Source organism: Schistocerca nitens, chromosome 1 (genome assembly GCF_023898315.1).
Source record: "Schistocerca nitens isolate TAMUIC-IGC-003100 chromosome 1, iqSchNite1.1, whole genome shotgun sequence".
Lineage (NCBI taxonomy): Eukaryota > Metazoa > Arthropoda > Insecta > Orthoptera > Acrididae > Schistocerca > Schistocerca nitens.
In genome coordinates, this window is record NC_064614.1 from 658,508,779 (window position 1) to 658,524,240 (window position 15,462).

General features: G+C 38.9%; 1 protein-coding gene across 2 annotated transcripts in view; it reads right to left on the reverse strand.

Annotated features, from left to right (window-relative positions):
* The window catches only part of LOC126258964 (ubiquitin-protein ligase E3C), a 199,980-nt gene that overhangs the window by 96,727 nt on the left and 87,791 nt on the right, over positions 1-15,462 (reverse strand). For both annotated transcript variants that reach the window (XM_049955684.1, XM_049955683.1), the window contains exons 7-8: positions 12,397-12,572; positions 6,563-6,720 (exon numbers count right to left, since the gene is read on the reverse strand). In XM_049955684.1, coding sequence (XP_049811641.1) covers positions 6,563-6,720; positions 12,397-12,572 — 334 coding nt within the window. The remainder of the gene's footprint in view (positions 1-6,562; positions 6,721-12,396; positions 12,573-15,462) is intronic.

Genomic DNA, 15,462 nt, shown 5'->3' on the forward strand with positions numbered 1-15,462 from the left:
TCCCATAACTTACCATAAATTTGAACGGAAACTTCAGGGCATTCTAAATCTGGATGAGTAGATGGGGATTTGAAACCCGGTCTTTCTAAATGCTAGTCTATCATCTTAACTGCTGCACAACTTCATGCTCACTGAGAAAACTGTCATAGTTCAGTAGGGAATCACAATTTGTGAAAAGGCTTTGTTGCAACAGAGGATGTTGCAATGAGCTGTATTAACTGTGATGCCCTTTGAAACAGTTGATAAATGTGATCCTGAAAGCTTACTCATGAAATTGATGGTTCAGAAGTTTTGCGTTTAGTGGTGAATCGTCAAGAGTTGTGAAAACAACTCGGCAGAAAACTCAAAAACTAGTAAATCAGCTCATAAATAAAATTGTCATGAGTGAAAATTCTGAACGAAGTTAGACGAGAGTGATGTGATCAGTCTTCCTACTCCTGAAACATGTTCAGGAAAGTAAAGCCTCTACACAATATTTCATTATGTGTAATTGAGGAAACTACTACTTTATTTTGAGCTATGCAAATATGGCAAATGACAAAGCAATATAAACCTGTGTGTTGTGTATATGTGATTAAATGAGAGAGAGGAGAATATGTGCTTTCTTTAACAACATGGGATGCCTTTCCATAGAGTCTTAGTTAAGAAGCACTAGAAGGTATTCAAACTGTAATTTCACAACTTCACTCGAAAATTTGCACTTTAGAATGATACTGGCATTATGCTAACACCAAACTTTTAATGAAACACATCAAAATTATCTCCCTTTTTCTATACACATTTCAAAAGGAAAAACACTATTTCCAGAGCACAAGATCGACATTTTTTTACTTTATTTATGCTGCATCTCCCCCCCCCCCCCCCCTCGCCCCCCAATTTAATGTTCAGTATTGGCAAGTATATGCCACAGTTCAATGGTAATTCATGTATGGTTGTTTCAGTTTCCGATTTTACTTGTTCAGTTTTATTCATCCCCAACACACATTCCTAAATCACAATAAAAATGTGAATGCTAGGAGACTAATGAAAGCCGTACATTTATCATTGTCATTACGAATGGTTGAGTGTATGATGAAAGGACCAACAGAAAAAACATTTTCAATAAGGCATGCTACAATTTGTTAAAATGAAACACACTCAAGACAGATATGACATTTGTCCTATGATTTACAACCAAACGAAATGTTTTAAGTAGGATTTCTCCAGTTGTCATAGTCATCTATATTTTTACACATATTCTCATTGCTAAAATGATTTCAATATGTAATTATTTTTGATGTAATTGACATGATGCAACATTTTATGCAACCATTAAAACTTACAAACATATTTGCATGAAAGGATTTGATTTGACAGATATGACTCTATACAAGATTCTGCTCCATCCAGAAGTGATCCACAAACTGGAATAACATGGATTGATATTCATTAGAGATGAATGCAGCATATTACACTCACATTATGAATAAGACAAATTTTGGATATGCTACATACCTGTGGCAACACACATGCTCACAATGCAACCTTTTTGTGAATCAACAACACCTGCACCAGAATCTTTTTCTATTTAAATTGCCTGACAAAATCAGTGAAGCACCCAGAAGGCATAGTCGGCCAACAGTGTACTTGTATACACCACCGGCAGGTACATCGCTGATTACAGCTGTGATTCTCAACAGCAGGTAGAACGATCCCCAGAGTTGTTACCAGGTCTGGTAAGAGTATATAACGGGAGTCAACGTCATCAGATGTTGAATGATCACTGTGAAGGACAAAAATACAACGCTGACATACACTAGTACGCGGTATCACCATCTGACAGTTTGAAACTGACCTCACTGTGTGCCTTTACTTGACTGACTGGTCAAATCGTGCAATATAAAGAATTATGGGGCATATGGATATCACAGAGCCTAATTAATGTTGGACTGCATGGGAACATAAGTGGAGGCATACTCGTCACAGAGGTTCTAGTCAGCCTTGTCTGACCACCACAAAGAAGTACATGAAGATAGTAATTGTTCTGAAAGAACAGATACCAATGACGACTATGCAGCTTCTCTAGAAAGAAATGATAATTAATCAAAACCCTCAGCTGCCAACAGGTGTTGTTGATATACCTCAATGGGGACAGATGAAAATGTGTGCCCTGACCAGGACTCGAACCCTGGATCTCTTGCTTACATGGCAGACGCTCTATCCATCTGAGCCACCGAGGGCACAGAAGATAGAGTGACTGCATGGACTTACCCCTTGCACGTCTCCCGTGAGACCCACATTCCCAACTGTCCACAACCTACATTCGTAATGTTCCTAAAGGATATTTGCCCATTCCCTCATTACTTGCGCCAACTAAGGTGACGATTTCCGTAAGAGTGAGCATTCACACAGAACAAAGTCAATGGCCCGGTAGCCTTTAACTATATGAAGATAGTAACTGTTCTGAAATAACACACACGTTTTCAGCTGTCCCCATTGAGGTATATCAACAACACCTGTTGGCAGCTGAGGGTTTCGATTAATTATCATTTTTTTCTACTGAAGCTGCATGGTCATCATTGGTATCTGTTCTTTCGGAACAGTTACTATCTTCATACAGTTAAAGGCTACCCGGCCATTGACCTCCTCCTGTACGAATGCGCACACTTTGCCCGAACTCTTACAGGAATCGTCACCTTAGTTGGTGCGAATAATTAGTGAATGGGCAAATATCCTTTAGGAACATTACGAATGTAGGTTGTGGACAGTTGGGAATGTGGGTCTCTCAGAAGGCATGCAAGGGATAAGTCCCCGCAGTCACGCTATCCTCTGTGCCCTCGGTGGCTCAGATGGATAGAGCGTCTGCCATGTAAGCAGGGGATCCCGGGTTCGAGTCCCGGTTGGGGCACATTTTCAGCTGTCCCCATTGAGGTTAACAACAACACCTGGTGGCAGCTGAGGGTTTCGATTAATTAACACCACAAAGAAGGATCACCATATTGTACACCAAACATATAATACTCCCTTCATTTCTTTGCCTACCATCCAAAAGCAAGTAATGGACACCCTGCAACATTCAGCATCATCTTGCTCCACTGGTGGGAGACAAGCAGCAGCTGATCTAAGATATCACTGTCCCATGCAACGCAACACAAATGGCTGTGTTTGGAGTGGTGGCATGACCAGAAAGCACAAACAGCTGATGAATGGCATCACATTGTCTTCAGCAATGAATCGTGGTTCAGCAATGGGTGACCACTGTCAGAAAGAACGGCAATGACATGGGAGAGGTACTGTTCTTCCAATGTTTTGGAGAGGCACAAAAGTGTTACTCTTGGCATGATGATGTGGGAAGCCATCAGGTACAACTTCAGGTCACAGCAGAGTGTGTGTGTGTGTGTGTGTGTGTGTGTGTGTGTGTGTGTGTGTGAGAGAGAGAGAGAGAGAGAGAGAGAGAGAGAGAGAGAGAGAGACAGAGAGCTGCCCATGTGGTGATGAGGACTCCTGTGGTCAGCAAGATAATATTCCCAGTGCCAGTTTCTAGGATATCAAGGACCAGTTCCACTCAGTAATTTGAAGTTGCAATGGTATGCCTTGCCAAAACATTGTAGTTTAAAGTCCCCCACTTCTGTGATTCCCAGTACAGGTGCAGACCACCTGTTATTTGCTTCTCCGATCTATATCGTCTGCAGTCTGCTTTCATATTGTGTTGCAGTCGGTCTGTGTTTCTTGACACTGTGGAACACCACAAGTGCTAACAGGAGCAAGTGTCTTTAAATTAATGAGTAAAGCTTGTTATTGAAACTTTTAACAGTGGAATTTTGAAAAAAAAAAAAAAAAAGTTCCAAAACAGTTCACTATTTTACCCTCTACATTGCCACTGGTTTTAAAAAATGAAGATCTTGTCAATGGAAGTGTCTCAGCCACTGGAAAAAAAAAAAAAAAAAGATCACATTAGGGTAAATTTCCCCGCCTTGAAGAGTGCTTGCTCAAGTTAATAAGTCAGTTTAGAGGACAAAACATTCCCTTAAGTGGTTTCATGTTGAAGGGAAAACAAAGTCCTTTGCTCAGTCCCTCGGGATTGAAGGATTTGTGGCAACTGAGGGGTGGCTCCCATTTTAAGTCATTCCATCATGTTAAAAAAAATTCTTTGGAGAGAGAGCCAGCATGGAAAATTCTCTCTGTATTGAACAGTTTGATGAACTAAAACAACTTTTGAATGGCTAAGACTTACGCAACATATTCAACATAGGCAAAACTGCCCTTTTTTTACGTATATAAATGTCTTCCCTATTGCACCCAATATTCAAAGATGAAAAGTGTCATAGAAGGAATCTGCACAAGGTCAGAATAACTGTCCTTCTGGCCTGTAACATACATGGATCTCAAAAGTTGAAACCACTCACAATAAGGAAATCTATGAAACCACACTATTTCAAGGGAATAAAATCATTTCCCACAACTTAGCGCTAAACTAAGTCATGGATGATGACGGAATTGTTTAATGAATGGCTGACCTAAGTTGTCATATGAAACAACAGAAACACAAAATTTTACTATTTTTGGACAACTGCACTGAACATAATGACCCACCACCATTAGATCATGTAAAACTGTGTGTTTTTTTTTTTTTTTTTTTTTTTTTCCCTCCAGCCAATGCAACATCAAGATTTCAATCACTGGACCAAGGCAGACTACAAAATTTTAAAAATTCTCTGCCTGAGAAAAACTGTTTTACTTGTGCTGGATAGTACTGAAAAAGGTGAGAAGGCAAACATAATAGTTTTGACTATGATACGGCCTGGAAAAATGTTGATCCTAACACACTTTATAACTGCTTCAGAAAGTGCAGGTTCAAAATGTAAAATAGTCATCAGACTCACAAGAATTAACAAATTCAGAGAGGGAACTTCTATCCAGCTGTGGTGAGTTAACCTTTGATGATTTCATTCATGTTGACAATGACACTGCTGTCCATGGTGTTCTAACTGATTCTGAACTGTTGGCCTGTCAGGATGAGGATGTGGAAGATAACAAAGAATAACTGCCAACTCCAGTCACACTTAATGAGGCACAGTCATCTGACCATACTCAATGCTGCTATGCCCTCAGATCGAAGCTAGTGATGATTTCTCCTTAGCTCCCATCACCACTGAAAATTCACTGGACAGTGCTATATGGAAGCCACTCTCTCAAAACAAAATCAATGACTATTTTTCAAAATGATTTGTAACATTTTCATTGGTATGCTTTTCATATTGTACCATATCTCTATATGTATGTATTATTTTGGTCATTATTAAAATAAATATGAATGTACATATGTGGGTAACAGGTACATCATTTACTTTACTTTTTTTCCCTCAATTCCTCTAAATTATTTGAATAATTCATATTATTTTGAACACTTGTTAATGTGAGCTTTTTCTGATCCCTTGAATTTCAAATTATTGAGAGTTCACTGTAATATCCATGTGAGGTCATCAATATGCTGTGCCCAGATATACCGATGAAGCAAAAATATACATTCTTCGTACAAAGTAAAAACTGATTATCTTCTCAAACTTATTATGGCACCCTTTGGGGCAAAATGAACTCATTCAAATTAGGATTAACACAGTTTTCACATTTTCTGCCCCTGAAACAATTAGATTTAGAAATAAAACATTTTCATAATACAACTATTTTATATATTCTGAAGCTCTGATGTCAAAAACACACCTTTCGTAGTGATATTGAGCACTGTTTTTCCTCTTCACTAGTTCATTCTTCATAAATGTATTGGATCTCTGAGCTGAAAAGTACCAATTTCTTTTGTACTTGTTACTCTCTAGGGAGTACGCTTTATATTTTGTACACGATTCACCTTTTGATGCAGTTAGATATAGTAACAATGAATGTTTACCACTTTAAAGCTCCTGGAAGGTCATTTTCACAACCTGCATATGATGTGGACTTCTGTACTACACTTTATGCATGATTTATAACAAGTGCACCATGGGCAAACACTATCAATGTTTTCATAGTTCTCAAAATCATGTGAATGTTCATAAAATTACAGTAACACTCACAATAATAAAAAAAACCTGACTTTCTCAAACATCTGACATTCTGACTTTAAACAGCATTCAGAGTATCTTGTTAATCCTATTTCATAAAATTCATGAAAAGCTTGTGGACCATTAAAAGTGGCAGTGGTGTGGGGAATAAAGCTTAATCATAAATTACAGGAACTTATGCAAGGGAGATTTTTAGTTAAATTTATGAAATCACAGAGAATATGTTGGTTACGGGCATCTGCAGGTAGATGGCAGATGAGAGGCTGCCTAAGAGAAAAATCCAATGGAAACTGTACTCCATAAGAAACAAGGTGCAACAAAGAGCAAGAGCCAGGGGCAACATTTTGGCTAACCTTACTGAAATGGAGATCTGAAGATGTAAGAGGGAGGGGAAAGGAAAAGGGGGGGGGGGGGTTGAAAGCATTCAGAGACAAATTTCTACTTGTTCTTTAAAATTAAACCTAGTTTGTTGTGCATAAATATTCAACATATATAATAAGTAAGAAAGAAAAAGCTCTACTTACTTATACTTATGAATAGCAAATTTGTTTGATATCAGCAGGTTGTGGCACACTTGACAAAGAGCTTGTAACACCTGAGGATCTTCAGACTGATCTATTGCAGACAGTAAGTACTGCACTCTTGCTGTATCATTCAACATCTCGACACAGTATTCCAGTATCTAAAAGAGAAATTAGAAAATGGAAGCCTATGTTTAAACTGGTTTACTTGACAAAAGATTTCAGTAAATTAACTAAATGCCTAGGGATTACAACTATAAACAGCTTAAATTGGAACAATTACACAGAAAATGTTGTAGGGAAGGCAAACCAAAGACTGTATTTTATCGACAGAACACTTACACAAAACTATAGATCTACTAGACTGCTTACACTTTGCTTGTCTGTCCTCTTCTCGATTACTGCTGTGCAGTGTGGGATCTTTAACAGATGGGGTTGATGGAGGACTTCAAAAAAGTTCAAAAAAAGAGAAGCTCGTTTTGCATTACTGTGAAATAGGGGAGAGAGTGTCGGGAATATAATGTGCGAGTTGGAGTGGCAATTATTAAAACAAAGGCATTTTTCACTGCAGTGAGATCTTTTCACAAAATTTCAAATACCAATTCCATCCTCCAAATGTGAAAGTATTTTGCTGTCATCCACCTACATAGTGATAAGTGATCATTATAATACATAAGAGAAATTAGGGCTAACACTGAAAACTTTAAGTGTGTGGATTTTTTTTTTCTTTTTTTCCAATAAGCTGTTCGACAGTGGAATGGTAGAGAAATATTCTGAAAATGGTTCGATGAACCCTCTGCTAGGAACATAAGTGTTAATTACAGAGTGATATGTGTCTGTAGATGTAGGTGTGTCAAATCCAATTTTTTAGCTTAGGACAGAAAATACCATATACAGGAAGTTTCTTAAAAGCGTGTCCCACATAAAACCAGTATGCCTCACGCACCAGTTAATCATCTCTGGTCAAATTGCTTGTGAAGTGGCAATACTGTTTGGAAGTTGGTTACACTATGTTTTATTGGAAAGTTGAGTGCAGCTGTTTGTTCATACATCAGTTGTGAGAAGCTCATATTATTGTTATAGAAATGGGGCAGTTTGCATTATGTGAGGGTTCCCTCCTCCTTGATATGATCTTACTTGTTTCAGAGGGACCCTGTCTTCCACCAGATTTCTCCTGTGAAATGACTACAATAACAGGCACTGGTATGTTCACAAACTAGTGTTTATTATCCCAGTTACTAACTGGTTTAACTTCTGATTGACAGTAACTAAAAATCCAGAACAAGAACAGACTCTCATGATGCTTCTGGGTCAAATCCAGTTCTGTTTTTTCTACAGGTCTCCACATTACCAAATCCCATGATCACAGAATTTCACCATGGATGGAGCTCCATGCACACCACACTCCTCTGCAGATTCTGAGCACTGCCTGCTCTGACATCCTGAGCAGAGTGTGGTGTCCTCGGAACATTTCCAACACCAACTACCACACCAATCCAAACAGAACCTAATTTTCTTTTACTTATAACTATTTACTTAAACCTAGTATTTTGCATTTCAATTCTTGGTGTTACATACATTTCTGTAAACACAAACACACACACACACAATCTTGCAATCTCAAATCAGCAGTATGTGCGCATATCACCAACTCCCACTGACCATTATGAACACTTGCACCCTTACAACTAGAACAGGGAATTGATGTTGGAGTGCTACATGAATCCAGGCCCCATCAATGACTGTAAAAAAAAATGTTTCAAGTGAAGTATACTGATAGAAAATTCCCTGCAACCAGCAGTATTCAAGATCTCTACAAAAAATGGGACTGTAGGATCCGTTCAGAATGTGCACAGGAATAGGCGACAGACAATGAGGACCCCTAAAACTACAGACAGAATTCACATGGACATTATAAGAAGTCTCCACAAGTCGGTAAGGAGGTTTTCGCAACAGATTGGTGCATCTCTTACTTCGTGTCATCATGAACTAAAAAGATATGAAATCATCATGTGAGTGTAGTGCAAGAATTGAAATCTGTGGGTAAGGGGGGGGGGGGGGGGGAGAAAAAAAAGAGTTAATTATTGTAACTTGCTGTTAACTCCAATTCTGACAGTCACTTGGATCCTTGCTTTACTTCATGTCAGACAGGGTTGGTTTTATTTGTCAGGTTATGTAAACTACCAGAATTGTAGATACTAGTTGTAGGACAACCCACATATTCTATATGAAGAACGTCTCCACTCAGAGGTGATAGGTGTGTGTTGTCCGGCATGCAATTTATTGGCCCAATATTTATCAATAACACCTTAAACAGTGCTGGATATCTAGAGATCATAGACTCTTTTTATGCACAATTAACAGATTCAGAGCAGATGTATTCGTACAAGATGGCGCAACCTCTCACACATCCAACCAAAGTATGGCCCAGGTCACCAATGTGTGTGCCCTGAAGAGAGACTTGTCAGTAGAGGCCTCTGCCGCCCAAGATCTCCAAACTTAACATCACGTGATTTTTGTTTATGGGACACACTAGAAAGCAAATTGTGAGCTGATAATCCTTGCACAATAGATGATCTTGAACAGAACATTACAAGAGAAACCAACAGCATCCCGCCTGCAGAATTACATTGTGTTGCTTGTCAACATCATCATTACATTAAGTCAGTGACACCTGGATGCCTATGGCCACCACTTCCAGCATCTCTTACATGTTTTTTATGGTTACTATTATCTATTCTTTTTTAGTTAGTTCATAGTTACTTGAATATCGGGCACGAGGCGCACTGTTATATGTGGGACACCCTGTACAACTTTGCCTCTGATCTTCCGTAGTACTTGGATGACTGCAATATGTATAAAACTGCCAGCATGGAATGAGCAGTTGAGATTTCTTTTCTTTCATTTTCAAACACATTTGCGTGTGAAATATAGATACACTGGGTGATCAAAAAGTCAGAATAAATTTGAAAACTGAATAAATCACAGAATAATGTAGATAGAGAGGTACAAATTGACACACATGCTTGGAATGACATGGGGTTTTATTAGATAAAAAAAAATACAAAAGTTCAAAAAATGTCCGACAGATGGCGCTTCATCTGATCAGAATAGCAATAATTAGCATAACAAATCTTTACAGGAAATGCTCAATATGTCCACCATCATTCCTCAACAATAGCTGTAATTGAGGAATAAAGTTGTGAGCAGCACTGTAAAACATGTCTGGAGTTATGGTGAGGCATTGGTGTCGGATGTTGTCTTTCAGCATCCCTAGAGATGTCGGTCGATCACGATACACTTGCGACTTCAAGTAACCCCAAAGCCAATAATCGCACGGACTGACGTCTGGGGACATGGGAGGCCAAGCATGACGAAAGTGGGGGCTGAGCACACGATCATCATCAAACGACGTGCGCAAGAGATCTTGCGCACGTCTAGCAATATGGGGTGGAGTGCCATCCTGCATAAACATCGTACATTCCAGCAGGTGTTTATGAGCCAGGCTGGGGATGATGCGATTCTGTAACATATCGGTGTACCTCTCACCCGTCATGGTAGCAGTTACAAAACCAGAATCACACATTTCCTCGAAGAAAAAAGGCCTGATAACGGGATATGTGGTAAATCCAACCCATACCGTGACTTTCTCATCGTGCAATGGAGTTTCCACGACAGTTCTAGGATTTTCAGTAGCCCAAATTCTGCAGTTGTGAGTGTTGACAGACCCTTGGAGCATGAAAGGAGCTTTGTTGGTCCATAACACGTTACTCAAGCAATTGTCACTTCCACCATCTTTTGAAAGGCCAGACGCAAATTCCCTCCGCTTCACTAAATCGCCAGGTAACAGTTCATGATGCTGATGGATTTTGTATGGATAGCATCGGAGGATACGCCTAAGTGCCAACCAAACAGTAGTGTATGGAATGCCGGTGCGACATGCAACTGCACAAGCGCTGACTTCCCTGTGCATAGACGAACCCGCTAGTCTCCATTTCTTCCAGAACTGTCTCAGCAGCATTACGCCTTGTGTTCAGTCTATCATCTAAACAACCCATGGCTTCGAACTTCGAAATCATTCTCCCCAAAGCTGCATTTGTCAACGGACCTTTACCCGTTCGAATCCCCTTCCTATGGCGATAGGATCGTAACGCTGAACTAGCACATTCCCCAAATACAGCTTCACTAAAAGCGCCTTTTCAGGTAACGTCAACATGCTGCGACTGCTGGCACATCCGATTCTCTCTCTCATTACAGCTCCTTTTATACATTATTGTTGTGCGCAGTCACTGACATTTTGCTGTCCCGCGCCATCTGCCAGACATTTTGTGAACTTTTTTTTTTTGTTTTTTTTCCATTGTTCTAATAAAACCCCATGTCATTCCAAGCATGTGTGTCAATTTTTACCTCTCTATCTACATTATTCCGTGGTTTATTAAGTTTTCAAATTTATACTGACTTTTTGATCACCCGGTAAGAACATAATTTATTGGATTACTCAATTTTATATTTGCTTTAATTTCGCCTCTTCACAACTGCCACTATTCACTCTGAAGCTCTCTTTGTCAAGCAGCCGTTGATTGATTTCCTGTGTCAACTCCTTTAAGCCACTGAATGATCATATTCTGACTGCCTTCTTCAACAGCAATGGTCTTAAAAGCATTAGCATGTGTTCCAAATCACTGAAAGAAATCTGATTCTTTTCTTGTGAATTCCTGTTGTGCTTCCGGCATTGAAGATAAAATTTTCTACGACGTTAGGTCACGTCAAGTTAGACATCAATTTCTTCTACATGACTGACTTGCAAGGCCTCTTCTGGGGTCTTATTCAATATCTTCTGGTTTTCTAAGTTATCTGAACACCTTCAGTGACAATGGCCATGAAAGCCAGTATATCTTTGTAATTGCCTCTGTGTTGATTCAAAACTTTTAATGATGATATGCAGTTTATCAACTCTTGTGCTAGAACACGTGCTTTTTCTAACCTTCCAACCCCACACAGTTCATCTGGTGGCTTGAGGCACAATTAATTTACATACCACAAATTGCAAGAAGAAATCAATGTTTGTTTGATAAATGGGCATTTACTCCCAATTATTTCATACATGTAAAACCAAGTAAATATATTACCTCCTGCAAGTGAACTGAAAACGCAAACACTGTTCATGCTACAAATGTTGCCTTTCCTTGAAAGTAAATGATAGTTGGGTTGGGACATGCAGAGAAAAGGTTGAGCTTAGTTTGCTCCACTCTCCCTCTACTTGTCTTGGGGGGGATTGAGTCACTGACCTGCCATGCTAACCAGCTCATGTGATCTGTGAAATGTGAATGCATTCATTTAAGAAAAAGTAAGTAAACAATTGGCCTACATTAGACAATGAATCAATTTATCACGTAGATGTAATACTTTGTGAAGCTCTCTCTTTCTGGATTTTCTGTTTTTGAAGGCCCAAGGGTACTCTTTCCCCACATCCTACTAAGCCCAAATTTCACACAGCTCTTTCTTGCATAGAATGGTACAGCAACATGATTCAAGAAAAATTATCAGTAACTTTTAACAATGCCATACATGAATCACTTCTGTGTACATAATCAATATATACTGCAGTTAAATTTTCACCTTTGATTTTTTTTTACACTTTTTTAATACTAGTACCGTGACCAAGTACACTAAAACTACAGAAAATGCGGGACATGATGCTGATAGTGGACAACAGAGGGGCTGTATCTTTATTTGCAATACGAGGGAAACAAGGCAAGGTGGTTAACTATTAAATTTTAGTCATAGCAATAGCTGCAAAATCATAATGTTTCTCACATTCAGCAATAATTACAGACCCGCATTTCCTGTGCATCTGCACCTTCATGGTCCATCTCTTCTGCAGAATCATCAGAGGCACTGTCATCCAATACTCCCTGATTCCGAGTTAATGCAGTGAAGTTCTTTGTCAGAGCAGCCAAAATTTGCAAGTATCCAAGCAACAGCAGGTGTTCCTCATCATCTCTCCCTGCAACTAAGATACATAATGTTTTTATCTTGTAATAAAATTTTATTAACTATGGTACATAATATACAGATTGTGCAGGGCTCAGAATAACAAAAACAGGAAAAAGTAAGTTATAGGAAAGTAAAATGAAACTGGTACAAAGCATCGAGTTATAATAGGAAAAAGTCACTCTGGAATGATACAGGTACAGAATAGAATTTAACACATTGCAGTCGGGCCACAGATACTACTGCAATCCCTCAGAAGTCGTAGACTTTTGCGCCTTTTTTACATGGCTCCTGACCAAAAGGTAATGAAGGAAAGCAAAACCTTTTAACTGATGTGTGTGTTATCATCCTATATCTAAACATTTGTTTAAAGTTTTTTGTAAGATATCATATATTTACAGAATTATTATATTTTGAAAATTAGATGATTCAGAGGTAGAAAAAAAGTTTGAAATTGCAAGAAATCAGAATTTATTATAAAATAAATGTACAAAATTATTTCATTGAATTTTTACAACTCTTTTCATTGAGTAAAATTTGTCTTTGTGTGATATTGCTTGAAACAGTCAGGTAGACACAATCCTACATTACATTCTCCACACCACCATCTCGTCTCCCTTCTCACTCGTTTGCCAGTACTCCGTGCGCCCTTCTCAGAGCAAACAATGCAATATCTTGATGCATATTTCTTGCTTGTTGTCGATGGGACGTGAGTGGGGAAATGCCTTGCTGTTAGCCTGTTTGCTGCTGAACCCTGCTTTTCATTTTCGTTGAAAACTTCGCCGGATTTCTCCAGTATTTGTTTTCCCAGGTTCACCATAAAAGTAAACAAGCTGGTTCGTTTGTGAGAGACAGGCCGAAGTTTCTTGTACAGAATGTAAGAATTGACCATGCACATCATAAATACATGAAAAAATACCTTTTTCCACCATTTCATTGTTCGTCGTTGAAAATAATAGTAGGTCACCAGCTGATCTCCATGATCAACACCAGTTTTATTTTTATTATAATCAAGTATGAGATCAGGCTTCAGTTTTTCTACCATTCCAGCCTTGGATTTTGTCTTAGTAACACTACTTGTCATTCTATGTTTGGTAGAAAGGGCAAACACATCCCTAGTATCTTTCCAGTGAAGTGCTAGCACGGAATTTTTTCTCTTGAATACGATTTCACCTCTTCTTAGTTTATTCTGTTTGAATTCCTGTGGTAGGCCTCTTCTGTTTCTCATTACTGTGCCAACAGCAGATGTGCCCTCATCAAACAACTTTTCAAATAATTTTACAGAAGTATAAAAGCGGTCCACGTACAATGTATGACCCCTACGTAGATAACTGTTGCACAAACGTAGCACCACTGAATCTGCACTGTTGTCTTTTTCACCTGCACCGGTGTACACTTCACAGTTCAAAACATATCCTGTTGCTGAATCACTTAGAATGAAAAATTTTATACCATACCTGCTCGGTTTGTTCTTGATATATACTCGAAATCGAATTCTCCCTCTGAATGGACATAAACCTTCATCAACTGTGAGATTCTCACCAGGAGAAAAACTGTTCTTGCTTTTCAGTACAAAGTTATCAAAAAAAGGTCGGATTTTGTGTATAGGATCATGGTTTGGTTGAGCCCTTCGTACATAATTGTCGTTGTTATTTACGTGAAGCATAAAGTAAATTGACCTAAATCTGTCTCTTTTCATGATTTTTGCAGGTAAGGAGGAATCTAGCATTAAGTCATTGCTCCAATAGTCCGTAATATTTGGTTTGTGTACAAGGCACATGTGAATAATTATAGCAAAAAACTGATACATCTCATGTAGCTTCACAGCAGACCAATTGGCCCAAAGCGACCTGGAAGTTATTTTATTTTGCATCCGCAATTTGGAAATTGTTGCTGCAGCATAGCGGTTTGTTTCTGTCTTTATATTTTTGATGACATTTGCGTCAATAAAGACGCTCCAACAGTCAAATTCAGTGCTTTCGGCGCTCAAAGGTGCCAAGACATTACTTACGCCTTCAAAGAGCGGTAATTGTTGTAGGACATCGTCATTTACCCATTCAACAACGTTGTTTTGGGACTGCTGTTGTTGTATTCTGCCTCTGCCTTTTTGAATGGGAGCTTCACACTCTTCTAATACGTCTGATGGCTCATTTTCATTTTCGGACCACTCGTTGTTACCTTCGAAATAAATGACATAAGTCAGTGAAACTGCCGAGATTATAATTGTGATTCGTAAACACAATGACTAACCATTATAATTACCATCTATTTCAGAAGAACTATTTTCAGTTTGAAATCCATCATCGTCAATTTCAGATCCAGATTCTTCCAGCAGCCTCAGAATTTCCTCTTCAGTCAAACTGTCCCCCATTTTACGACAAACGTTTGCGATAAAGACAACTACATAAGCACACTGCAAGAGTGAATGCGCGGGAATTGTTTTGGCGCCTTTTTTGAGTTACATAGCGCTTAGAGGATGCAGGAACACCATCTAGCGGTCGTCCGATGTACTACAAGACCGAAACACTCAACTCCAGATGTCACTGCACGGATATAATGCGCCACAACCTGAAATAATAATCGAGAAGGCGGCGCTCGGAGAATCTCCGAGCGCCGACTGTTACGGCAATAAATGCGCGCTCGTAGTTTCTACGGGCAACGACCGGAATGTGTTAAGAAATGGTATACCGTGTAATGCAAGATTCCAGATTTGCAAAAATGAACAATACTCCATACGGCTAGGAAGAAGTAATACAAAAATGCAGAATAAGTAGTTATTAGAGGATTCAGATGGCTATCTTTTTTGCAGTGGCAGTACTTATAACTATTAGGCAGTACATATCTCAGATTTCAAAGAGTTTCAGCATACTAATGGTGTGCTACTCAAAAGTAACTATGTTATTGGGTTA